The sequence below is a fragment of the Salvia hispanica genome, chromosome 3, assembly GCF_029641045.1.
Source record: "Salvia hispanica isolate PSC_SH4W2 chromosome 3, Shi_PSC_v1, whole genome shotgun sequence".
Classification (NCBI taxonomy): domain Eukaryota; kingdom Viridiplantae; phylum Streptophyta; class Magnoliopsida; order Lamiales; family Lamiaceae; genus Salvia; species Salvia hispanica.
The window spans coordinates 49,271,937-49,284,864 of NC_142694.1; the positions used below are offsets into that span (position 1 = coordinate 49,271,937).

Sequence of the window (12,928 nt, forward strand, 5' to 3'; positions counted from 1 at the left end):
CGTCACATTAAATATGTAATATTCGGGAATCGGCATGAGTTTTCATTTAGTATTGTTTTGTCAATTAATGAAGAGATAGTAAATTAATAGAGATGAAAAGGTATTAATAGAGATGTTTCCATTTTAGGAAAGAGAGAAGTATTTTCCATTCTAGACAATGGTCAACATACTTATAATAATAAGGATTTCTTGGTTTAGTAAAATTTGGAAGTTTATAGAAGGGGCCGTTGCCGGAATATTGGTAGAGAGAGATGTCAGACACAGCTGTTGAGTTCCCGCTTAGTGTGGTGAATAGGTTACTGATTTACCACTTCTCGGATCTAATCGGCGATATCGAAAAACAGATAAAGTCTCTTCAGATCGATCTCCGCCTCTTGAAAGCATTTCTCAAGGCAACGGTGAAAAAACGGAGAAAGGATGAGAATGCGCAATTGCTTGGCATCAAGATTCACGATGTTGTTTATGAGTTGGATGATGTGCTTGACGTCTTCTATTCCAAGCTCATCGACATCGAGGAACAACCGCAGCCCATGTCTCTCAATCTCCACCGCATCTGTGGAAAGGTCAACGGCGTGAGAGATGAAGTCGAACCATACTGGCTCATTCATAGCAGCAACAATGCTCAATAAGGCTACGGAAAATCTGAGGTATTCTTATTTCTTAATTTACGATTACGGAAAAGTCATGTGATATTGTAAATACAAGAACACCGTATTGATCATTGAAAGGGTTGGATTGTTGGCACTAGAATTTCTCTTTGTTTTGATTGAGATAATGGTTGTAGTTTCTGTTTTTGGAGCTGTTACAGAGATATGTTTTGGAGGGAGAAAATATTGGTTCTTGGATAGATTTGAAAATGGTTCAACTTACAAAATACTTAAAGACTCTTCATCTTAAAGTGGAATACCAGACAACTCTTCTAAGAAATGAAAACACGTGCTAGAGAATTAATGACTAGTGTTATAATCAGCCAACCTACTAATGACACTCTAAACAAAAAGCATAATTATACGTTTGCTGCACATTAACTACAGAAAGTATAAAATCACAACATTAGTCATTAGCTATTTGTAATTTTTTGAATAATGTGTGTTTTACTCAGTGTCCTGAAACTAAACTCATGAAATAGGTTTGATGGCCAAGGCAGGAAGGCGTGGTGGGGTTTGAAGATGTGACAGAAGAACTAATAAGGCAGCAGACTACAGAAACCGATTATTTTGATGTGGTTTCTTTAATTGGCATGTATGGCCTCGGTAAGACTACGCTAGCATGGAAGATATTCAACCATCCAGAGATAATCTACAATTTCCCTGTCCGTATATGGCTTCCAATTTCTGAAGAGTTCTCCCAGAAGGATGTCTTTCTGTCCATTCTCAAATATTTCACCACTATAAATGAGGATATACATCAAAAAGATTGCCTGGAGATTGCCAGAATGGTTTATACCTATCTCCAAAGAGAAAGATTCTTGATTGTTATGGAAGATGTGTGGAGTTCAACTGACTGGAACACACTTCGCATTGCCATTCCAAAGTCCAATAAAAAGGGTAAAATCTTGATTACTAGCCGCGATTTTGAAGTGGGAAACTATGCTAGTCACCCGAGACCTCCCGCAAGGTTGCGTTTCTTTAAAGATGATGAATGTTGGGAGCTGCTACGACTGGAGGCATTCGGCGAGCTAGACTGCCCTCCTTTGTTGATATATTATGCAAAATATATTGCGGGCAGTTGTGAAGGACTTCCTCTTTCAGTAGTAGCCATTGGCGGCATCCTTGCAGCAAAATTTTCAGCCTCAAATATGACTGCAACGGAAAAGGCGTGGAAAGAGGTATCCAGGAATATAAGTACATACATTAATGAGAATGACATCAACATAGAGGTTTTACGTAAGAGTTATGAAAAATTACCTAACCACTTGCACTCATGCTTCCTCTATTTTGGGATGTTCCCTGAAACTTATGAAATTCCAGTGTCAAAATTGATCTTCATTTGGATTGGAGAAGGATTCATACAACCAAAGTTTGATAGTAGTTTGGAGGAAATTTCACACATGTATTTGGAGGAACTTATCAACAGAAACTTGGTAAGAATCTCTAAATTTAAGCCTGATGGTAAGGTTAAAGCATGCCGGATTCAGGAAATCATCCGTGAATTCTGTCGCATTAAAGCTGCAGATGAAAATTTCTCTCAAGAAATCAAGAATGTTGCAACTTCTAACATATCTAAGTATCGTCGTATTTGTATTCATGCCAATGAGTTAAAATTCATCTCATCAAAACCTTTAGGTCCTTGTGTACGCTCATTTGTTAAAGCGGATATCTGGAAGATGAGGCATTTAAGACATTTTCAGACAAATGCCACTGCTACCTTCCTGAAAGCCAAGTCCAGGAAGCAAACGTGGTGCTGAGCTTCAAACACTTGGAACAATCTCAGCAGAAAGTTTCACTGCTGAACTGTGTGAGAGGGCTCCCAATTTGAAGGAATTGAGCATCCGTGGTAGACTAGCCATGCTTCTTGAAAGAAAGATTGGATGTATTGATTGTTTGGGGAATATGGCGCATCTTGGAAAGCTGAAGCTAATAAACGATAAACTTTTTGAAGGGGGACTGCGTCGCCTTCCTTTATACGATCAAATCCCAGCTGGGCTTACTAGCCTTACACTACGTTCCACTTTCCTTAGTTGGGATCATATGTTTACCCTCACATTGTTGCAGAAACTCGAGGTGCTCAAGCTAAAAGATAATGCATTTGTGGGGGACACCTGGGAGGCACAACGTGGAGGTTTTCAGTCTCTTGAATACTTGCACATTGAACAAACAGATCTGGCTATATGGAGGGCTTCACCACTTAGCTACCCCAAGCTTACAAACCGTGTGCTCAAGAACTGTGAGAGGCTTTGTGAAATTCCTATTGAACTGGCTGACATACCAACCCTCCGAGTGTTGGACTAGTATCGTTGCCCATCTGCAGCTGAATCCACCAGGAAGATTTTGGATGCAAAGCAAAAGACACCAGCTGAAGGCCCTGAATTAAAGTTCTCCATCTTTCCTCCTATGAAATGACCAAGTGATGTTTATCATTCCAGGTATCTTATATTTCAAATAATTTATACATAAACTTATAATAGTTTAGTGTCAATCCTTAATTTTATCTCTATAGACACTTGTCTTTTGCATCCCCTCACATTTCAAGCTTCTTATCAGGTATAGTTTTGCTAATTCTACTTGTGGTTGCATAAAAACTCAAGAATGTGCCTTCATTATTTCAATTTTATTTACTTATATTCTAGTTTGGGGAATATTCATTATGTGGCTTGCTTGAATAAGTAATGCACCTCAATTTGTTTTCTCATTAGGCTCGACTTTGTTGTGTTGGAGTTGGAGTTGTATATTTGCATCTCTGCAGCATGATATGCAAAGAAAAAGACAATGGTTCAAGGCTCATGCGACATTTCTTCTGTCAAATATTCTCTACGTTGTTGGTTGCCTTGAAAACCTGTGAAGAGAGGGCCTTGGTCTACCATTGAACTTCTTTTGTATATGTTCCGGGACTTTAGCAGATATTGAATCTCTCTTTTGAATTCAAACTCAAAGCATTTTCGTGTATATCTTTTTTGTGCTATGAAAAATATCACTCCCTCCGTCCCAGCAAAAGACTACTCTCTCATAAATTGCTCAAAATTATACTCTGAACAAAATCAAAGACTCAGCTGCTCATACTCTTGAATTCGTATATAAGCAAATTAGAATAATCCTAAGTTAAGAAGAGCTGTAGAGTTAGGAGTTTGAGAAGTTGGTTAGACTCTGCTACACATACTGTTGAATTCGTTTACATCTTGTGCCCTTGCCCATTCTATTTCCTGTTTTCAACTTTTTGTGTGAAAATTATTTTTATGCTGAGATTTGCTTTGGGTGTAGGATTGAGCATTCATTATTATTTTCTATTTAGAGTTCATCTTATTTCTAGGTCAGACTGCAGTGGACCTGCCTAAATGAACGTGATAAAGCCATAGAAACTTGAGTGTAACAGTTTAGGCTTATGTCCATAGCCATAATCATAGGTGCATATGATCAAACATGACAGTGATGTGATAGAAATCCTCAAGCAAGGAAATTAACAGGGAAATTACAACCATGATAGACCACTCAATATTCAATAAAACACTATCAGTTCGGTTCCAATTGTATTACTTGAATAACTAATTAGCATCTTCTCCAATTATGCTAGCTTGGTTAAGCAGCTGGTTGATTAAGTGGAAGAAGGGAAAACCACAAAATCTAAAATATAAAATGAGAACAAAGCAAACTAGAGTGTATTAATCCAAATTGCCCACACAAAAGATAAAACACAGTATTAACTTCAACAATGCATCCACCTGCAGTATTTTGGAGATCATTAAGCTTATTTCTTTCTTGCAATGCATTTGGTAAACATGACCTCTTGAGGGAGGACCTTTAGACGAGGGCAATTTTGTATCTCTACCCGCTCCAGCTTCGGTATTGCACCTTCTCCAACTTGTAAACTCTTCAAACTCCACAACTCCCCAATACATAGAACTCTAAGCTTTGCAAACCCAAGTTTTGACACCACCATTTGTTCACCGGTGAAAGCATTCCTCAGTTTGACAAAGCCTAGCTCGGATAGATTCTCTAGTACCGGCATGGGGTCTTCATCAAGAGAGCTATTAGCCAATGTCAAGTAACGAATCATCGGAGGAAAACAGTTGGGACTTGGTAACCTGGGGAGGACTCCATCTAGTTTAAGTTGAGTTAGACGGTTTAGAACACCAAGCTCATCCAATGAAGGCATGCTTCTAAAACGTGACCCTCTTAAGATAAGGCATTCAAGATTCTCCAACTTAACCAACGAAGCAAAAGTCTTGCTTACATCTGAGGCTCCGTCAAATTCTTCCATGCCCAATTTGCGAAGACTACTCATCATTTCCAGGCCGGAGAGCTCATATATCCAACTATCAACCGAGATGTAGGTCAACGTCTGAAGATTCATCAATGAATCTATCGTCAAAGGCTCCCAACAGATTATATCAGACATGTAGAGGTGACGAAGGCTGCCCATTTTCCTTATAATATCTGACAGTTTCACCATGAAGTTCTGTGCTATATCGAGAACCTCGAGCCTTTCTAGGGAGCACAACGATTGCGGGAGCTCTTGAAGGAAATTGTTTCTCAACCCCAAGTATTGTAAGCAAACCAATTTTCCAACCATTTCTGATAATGCTTTTAAGCCAAAACCTTCGAAGTCAAGTCTCTTAAGCAGTTCAAAACTCTTCCAATACGACGGGTTAACATCAAAGTGAAGCCCTCCACGAAAGAAAAGAGAAACAAGATGCTTAACTTGATTGGCGGAGTAATTGAACTTCTCTCTGCTACAATTTATAGCACTATGACGAGGTTTGTTCGTGGCTATACTACTTCCATCACTCCTTAGAATCTCAAAACGTATATCCTCCTCTGCTTTAATGACAGCTAACCTGTGAAGATTGCTATTGATGCAGCAGTTTTTCACGCGTGAGTTGTCTTTGCTACTCAAGTCCTTTACTTCAACCATGTATTGATTAACCAATTCATCTAAGTACTTTCTTCCAATCTCCTCATCCGTTTCGTATTTCGCTTCTCCTTGTAAGAGCATACCTCCCGTTGTCCACAAATGTATCAAATTTTCCACCCTTACAGTATTCCCTTCCTTGAAGAAGACCAAATGCAAGAAACATGACTTGAGCTTTGGAGGCAGTTTATGGTAGCTTAACTCCAATACTGATGTTACTGCACTTAAATCCATTGTTTCTACTAGAAAACGTTCCCCATTCTTTCTCCAAATGTTTCTTGTTAGATAATTGGCTTCCCACCACCACTATTGCTAATGGCAAACCACTACACTTTGCCAAGATCTTTTTTCCTATTTCCTCCAAGTGGTTGGGGCATTTGGTGTATTTTTCATTGAATACCGTCTTCACAAACAATTTCCAACTCTCATTAGGATCAAGAATATTCATCTCATGAATGTAGTGTGCATCCCTTATTATGTTCCGTGTGCGGCTCGTCAGCAACAACCTACTTGCTTTACCTGCTCGCAGAAGAATCGATTCAAGATGGAATGCTCAAATTGCAGTATCGATATAAAAAGTGAACTAGAACTATTAGGATACTCTATCTACCTATAATTAGTTTAGAATGAAAACTTATGAATTTCTATGTCATTGATGGATTTTTACTTAATTTTACAACAACATGCAAGTCCAAGAGATTAAGTGTGATGTACACTCTAGTTCATAATCCTTATCTAATTGATTGTTAGTCCTTAATCCTTATCTACAGGTAATTAGAACCAGATCTACATTGATGAACTTTTACTTCATTATACAATAACATGCAGGTCCAAAGTCAGAATTCAAGCATAAAAACTAAACCAACAACCGGCCAAAATCCAAAATTTCCGGTAGTGGATTGAAATGTATTGTTGCTTGCAAGTACATAGATTTGGAAATAAAAATAAAGAAAGTTGTGGGATGATAGTACCTTGATGATGAAAAACAGTCATGAAAAGCTCCAAGTCTGTGTTTCTCCAAACGTCATCAAGAACGATGAAATATCGTTTGCCCTTGAGTTGTTCCGCAACCATATAACGGAGGTCAGTGTTAGTCAATCCCTCCACCTTGACCTTGTTGTATTCCATTCCCAACTGCATAAGCACTTCCCTAAGCACATCTGCTTCACTGAAATCACTGGAAACATATACCCAAGCACGACATGGAAAATTCAAAACCACACTCTCATGATTGTATATAAGCTTGGCAAGAGTTGTCTTCCCCACACCCCCCATTCCAACTATACTCGACACACAAACGCCATCTTCTTCCTCGTTGAAAACCGCTTTCTGAAGAAGAAACTCGACGTCCTTGCCCAACCCCACAACATTCGGTTCTTCAATCCAAGCAGCCGATTTCCGTGGTTGATAACTTGAGTAGGAAGACTCCAACTTGGCATACTCCATGATTTTTCCGATCTTCATCCGGATGGCAGCGTTCAGTTCGCCAATGAGATTGAGGTGGAGTACTTTCGACTTTTCCATCGACTTGTCAAGATTGAAGATGAAGATATCAATGGCAACGTCGGCGTGGTGAGCCATATCAAGGACTTCAGACATCCAGTGAGAGTATATGGTTTCCTCTCTCAGTTTCACGGCGCTGAGAGCAGAGTTGTTGAAGATTTCCAGCGTCATATTCAGATCATCCATCACCGCTTTCACTTCCTTCTCCGCACCAGCTGCAAGGGGAACAGCCTTATTTAACACCAAACTCTCCAGCTTTCCCATCGCCGATGATAGCACTAGCTCCGCCATATTCCACACCTGCTACTCTCTTTTTCTTACTTCAATAATTCACATAAATTTTTTGACAAGCTTGCAGCAGCGATAATATAATATTCTGCTAAATGTTTCAATTAGTTGTATTACAAGTTCTTTATATTATTACACCCCTCTTTGTTTATAAATAAAAGCAGTAATAAAGTTTTGGTTTCGGTCTCAAACCGGCGGATTTTTGGCGGTTTTTTACGCTTTCGAACTGCCGGTTTTTGCAGTTCCGGTTTGGTTGTTTTCCGGCGGTTTTTCGCGGTTCAGGTACGATTTCGGTACAAAAATTTTTGAACTTGAATCGAACCACGGTTCAAAAATCGACGGTTTCGGTTCGGATAAATTCTCACGGACCGCCGGTTCGATTAACCTTGGGCAGGTCTAACTTGAGTCCTACTTTTGTTACAATATAACAAATCCCCAAACATTAATAGCAACTAGCTGTTATAAAACAATTATTTGTCGTTGACATTTGCTCTTACAACTGCCCTTCGCACGTTCTTAGACTCAAAAAATTTGCATCCCACGTTCTTATCTCACAAGACATGGAACAAAAAACCATTATATGATACAGTAGTTTTACCAAAGCTATTTCTCCATCTTTATTTAAACTTGGGTTTCATTACTTTTTTTTATCATTAAAAATAGTTTTCATGGTGAATAACGTAAGTAATAATGATTAAAGTAGTAGTATTACTTAAAAATGTGATTCACTATATAAAAGCTAGAAACTGATATAAAAATTTGAATAGACAATTCAAAATATAAAAATTAAAATATTTTTCCATAGTTAGAGACAAATACAATAAATTAGTCACAACTAACGATTACTAAACAAGAGCGAAGTAATACAACTATTGATTATTGATTAACATGTCTACTTACAAATATTTAATGTTTTAAAATATTAAACTCTGTTAGTCGTTGCATCAAGAGTATGGCATTTAATTTTGGACGGTCTACCAATTACCAATAAATGATCAACTAGGGCAATATAAAATTTAATACTATTTCATATGCTATGATGGAATATTGATATTTGAAAATAATATATAGCAGTGCAAGGTAGTATATGTTAAGATCACCATGTGGTGCAGGGTTATGAGTGACATCAACATTTTTTTAAATGTGCAAATAGACATATTGCAACGACATTGAATAGTGTTTCACACCTACAGTTGTTGTGACTTCTTTGAGCCAAACTTAGTTTGCCTTTCTCCGATTTGATAATATCCGATTTCATTTGATAGCTTTGCTGACTTGGTTTATATTCGTGTCATCACATATTGTATTAAGCAAATCTGGACAACCGATTGCTAGCATATACTCTTTCCGTCCCAAATTTATAGTCACGTTTAGTTATGAGACGAGTTTTAAAGAATTGGTAGAGTGTGTAATTAATGAAGTGAGATGGAGGAGTGTGTAATAAATGAAGTAAGATGATGGAGTGTGTAATAAATGAAGTGAGTTGGTTGAAGGTGAGTCCCTTTTTGAATTTTTGGTTTATTTTTGTATTGATAATGACATTTGGGTGTAATTTTAGTGAATAATGGGGTAAAATTTTATGTCCAAATATGGAAAATTCTAAATGTGACTATAAATGTGGGATGAACTTTTATGGCAAAATGTGACTATAAAACTGAGACGGAGGTAGTATCCCAGAATATGTTATAATTTTACATTTGTATAGCAACGTTTGCTATTTTATCAGTATTTTGTTATAGTATCAAAATTATAGTTGCTGTGGTACAAGCTAGATATAACAATTTATAAGGAGTACAATTATAGCTATTTTGCTGTGTATTATCTTATTACTTCAAACTAATACTAGTAAGTAATAGGGATTTCTGAGTTGGTGGTGGTCAACTCCAATAATTTATAACTAATACTCCAATAATTTTACAAGGTAGAGATGGTGGTCAACTAACATGTGGATCTGAGTTGATACTTATAATAAGGATTTCTTGGTTTCGTAAAATTTACAAATTTATAATATGTTGGAATCGTGGCTCATCACAGGACTTTGGCCATTAATATCAGTGACAAAGCATTTAATTTTATGAAATTAAATGATATAGTGTCAATTTACGTCTGGATTTGATGACCTTAATATATTTATTTCTATGAACCGATGCCTAGTAAGTGAGAAATAATGAATTAAAGTTGATCAAAACATGGTAAGGATCAACTCCCTTGGGTCTCCAATAGAAATCTCATTTTCCCATTTTTTGTCTAGTCCACATTAGAAGCCCCATTTCACTTTACTATATTTGTCATGTGCGATAGTGAAAGTGGCTCAACAGCACGGGGTGTTCCAGAAGAAGGCTTCATAGATGAGCCGTGCAATAACTACGACTTTTCTGGTGGCACATTGGCATGGGGCGTGCCTTCCGATGCAGTGACGCATGGGTCACACTTATTCGCCCTCACGCACTGGTCGCACATCAACCACAACTTGCCACTAAGCGAGCTACTTCTAAGGTACATGGAACTTCACTACATCCAATTGACGTGTGCTTCCAGTATTTATAGACGAGGATGGCTTCTAGATCCTTCTTTGAATTCTTCATTCTACCCCTCCTCTTGAAGCTTCCTTCGTCTGGTAAATTTTATGCTCTTTTTGCTCCTCCTCTACTTGTTTTCCTCCGCTTGGCGAATGTTTTTTCCTTTTCCTCAGCCTGGTGATTGTTTTCCTCCTTTTCCTCAGCCTGGCGATTTCTCTACACAACCTGGCTTAAAACACTTGTTAGACCCACGAAACTACTGAATTTACCCATAACAAATTGGCCTTATCAAGATGCATCTACAAGAAGAGCTGTTTTTCGGTGCAAAAGGAAGATAGTGTGTTTGATGAATGGAGTTTGGAGCAAGATTTTGGTTCTCATATGAAAGTTGACTTCAGGGAAGATGAGAACTGTCAAGAGGAGATTAGCAATGTTATTGATGCTTGTGTGGCATACTTAAGACCTTCTGTCGAGGTCCCATCCAAGCTTGTATTGAAAACTCTCCCATCAAATCTCAAGTATGCATTTTTTGGTGAGAATGAGAAGGGGAGTTGAAATTGATTGAGCTTTTAAACCTTCATAAGCAAGCTCTAGGATGGTAAATTGTCGAAATCAAAGTAATTAGCCATGCAGTTTGCATGCATAAAATTCTCATGGAAGATGAAGCTAAACCAGCGAGAGACAAACAGAAAAGGCCAAATCCTATTATGCAAGAGGTTGTTGAGAAAGAGGTGAAGAAGTTGCTAGACTTTGGGATGATCTATGTAATTTCTGATAGTCAGTGGGTGAGTCTTGTTCAATGTGCACCCAAGAAGGGGGGCATAACTGTGAAAATCAATGAGAAGAACGAGGTCATGGCGATGAGGTTGGTAAATTCAAGTAGAGTTTGCATGGATTGCCGAAAATTTGATAAAGCCACAAGGAAGGACCATTTTCCATTGCCTTTTTATGGGGTACAATCAAATAACAATTGCCCTAGAAGATCAGCACATGACAACTTTCACTTGTCCCATTGGCACATATGCATTTCGTAGGATGCCCTTTGGCCTTTGTAACATCGGCTACATTTCAGCGGTGCATGATGGCTATCTTTACTGATATGAATGAATAAGGACATAATGGAGATTTTCATGGATAATTATTTCGTGTTTGGCTCTTCCTTTGATCAGTGTCTACATAATCTAGGTCGTGTGCTACAAAGGTGTGAAGAGTTGAATCTCGTTGGGAAAACTGCCAATTCATGGTGAATGAAAGAATTGTTGTGGTTGGACCACAAAGTATCATAGAAGGGATTGGAGATGGAAAAGGCAAAGATTAATGTGAAGGGAATTTGTTTCCTTGGCCCTGCCGGGTTCTAGGAGGTTTATCAAATATTTATCCAAAATTGCTAAACCCCTTTGCAATTTATTAGAAAAAGATGCCAAGTTTATCTTCAACGATGAATGTCTTGCAGCTTTTTAGTTGTTGAAAAGCAAATTAGTTGAGGTCCCCATAATCATCACACCAATGTGTGATACCTCGAATTTTGCTGTAGGAGCTGTTTTGGACAAAGGAATAACAAAAAGTCTTTCACACCATCTATTATCCTAGTAAAGTTCTCATTGAAGCTCAAATGAACAACACAACAACTGAAAAAGAAATGCTTGATGTAGTTTATGCTTTTTGACAAGTTTCGTGCCTATTTGCTTGGCACAACTTTCGTGCCTTTATTATTCAGCTGATAATTTTTAATTTTTGAATAATTTAAGAAATATAGAAATTTATATATTTAGAAATGCCTACAACTACACCTGTATGTGCTCGGAATCTTTCCCTAAACCTCTTGAAAATGCCGAGCACCTTCATGTGCTCTGCGAACTATCAAGATGTTTTGTAGGTGCTCGCCACATTCCGAACACATGGAAGTGCCCGTGGCATCCAAACCCATGGGAGGTGCTCTCCAAATATGCCGACGAAGCAAATAGAGACCACCTAAAATGCACGGAAGGTGGTTGGTAGTTTCCATTGGTAAGTGCTTCTTTTTTGTAGTGTCCCACGTTCTTATCTCTTACGAGATAGATAACATACCATATTACTCCCAAAGCTAGATCTCCATGTTTATTTAGACTTTTAAAAATAGTTTGATGGTAAAATATATGAATTTTAATACTACATTAATAAAGTAAAAGAAATATGAAGTAACAGTGTTGATGTGTGCTATCTATATAGTATGTACTTCTTAAAAGAATAATTTGAGGCATCAAATAATTTTAGAAGCTAGAGATGGTAGTCAAGTTACATATAGATCTGTGTTTACGTGAATATTCAAATTTCAAAATAATACTGTTAGGTGCTAGTATGTGTTAAGATCACCATGTGGAATGTAAATAAACATTTAACAACTTGGCATTGAATATCATTTCAAACCTAGCTACAGATCGCTGTGACCTTTTAATAATGAAGCTTATAATACTCGTATTAGTTTGCCACCCTCCAATTTAATAATGTCCGATTTTCATTTGATAGCTTTACGTTTCTGACTTGGTGTTTGTTTTTACCTTGAAAATCAAATTATTATTAGTTGTGTCATGATGTCATCACATGTTTTATTAAGCAATGTAATCCTGACATCTAAACAACTTGCACTGCCAGCATATATCCTACTAGCTCCGTCTCCTATTAATTGTCCACTATTATCATTTTTGCTCGTCCCTCATTAAGCGTCCACTTTCACTTTTTACCATAAATGGTAGTAGATCTCACATTCCTATTATAAAATCAATATATAAAAGTGGAATCCACATTCCATTAATTTTTTCAACCTCACTTTCCTTTAAATTTGTTAAAACCCGTGCCGGAACCAAAGTGGACAATTATTGGGGGCGTAGGGAGTAGAATATATCAAATTTATTTTGTTATTTAATCAATAATACGCGCGATATTATTTTTTTTCTTTTTTACTTTTTTGTCCATTCGCTAATAAATGTATCGTTTCACTTTTATTACTCCCTCTGTCGCAACTAAGTTAAGTCGTATTCCTCTTTGGGACGTTCCAACAAAGTTGAGTCATTTTC

At 37.5% G+C, this 12,928-nt stretch overlaps 2 protein-coding genes and 1 pseudogene across 3 annotated transcripts; 1 reads left to right on the plus strand and 2 right to left on the minus strand.

Moving 5' to 3' along the window:
* The first annotated feature begins 223 nt into the window (after positions 1 to 223).
* Positions 224 to 3,653, plus strand: LOC125212092 (putative late blight resistance protein homolog R1A-10; annotated as a pseudogene). The gene is made up of 2 exons (XR_016136588.1): positions 224 to 647; positions 1,130 to 3,653. The product of XR_016136588.1 is annotated as a putative late blight resistance protein homolog R1A-10 (transcript).
* Positions 3,654 to 4,401: 748 nt separating this feature from the next.
* On the minus strand, positions 4,402 to 5,649 carry LOC125210265 (putative disease resistance RPP8-like protein 2). Its single transcript, XM_048109827.2, has one exon. It carries the CDS (start codon positions 5,647 to 5,649, stop codon positions 4,402 to 4,404), a length of 1,248 nt encoding a protein of 415 aa, XP_047965784.2.
* On the minus strand, positions 5,626 to 7,406 carry LOC125213106 (putative disease resistance RPP13-like protein 3). Its single transcript, XM_048113466.2, has 2 exons — positions 6,537 to 7,406; positions 5,626 to 6,084 (listed from the first exon to the last, which is right to left on the minus strand). The coding sequence occupies exons 1-2, from the start codon at positions 7,357 to 7,359 to the stop codon at positions 5,753 to 5,755; spliced, it is 1,155 nt and encodes a 384-aa protein (XP_047969423.2). The 5' UTR covers positions 7,360 to 7,406; the 3' UTR covers positions 5,626 to 5,752.
* Positions 7,407 to 12,928: the final 5,522 nt, after the last annotated feature.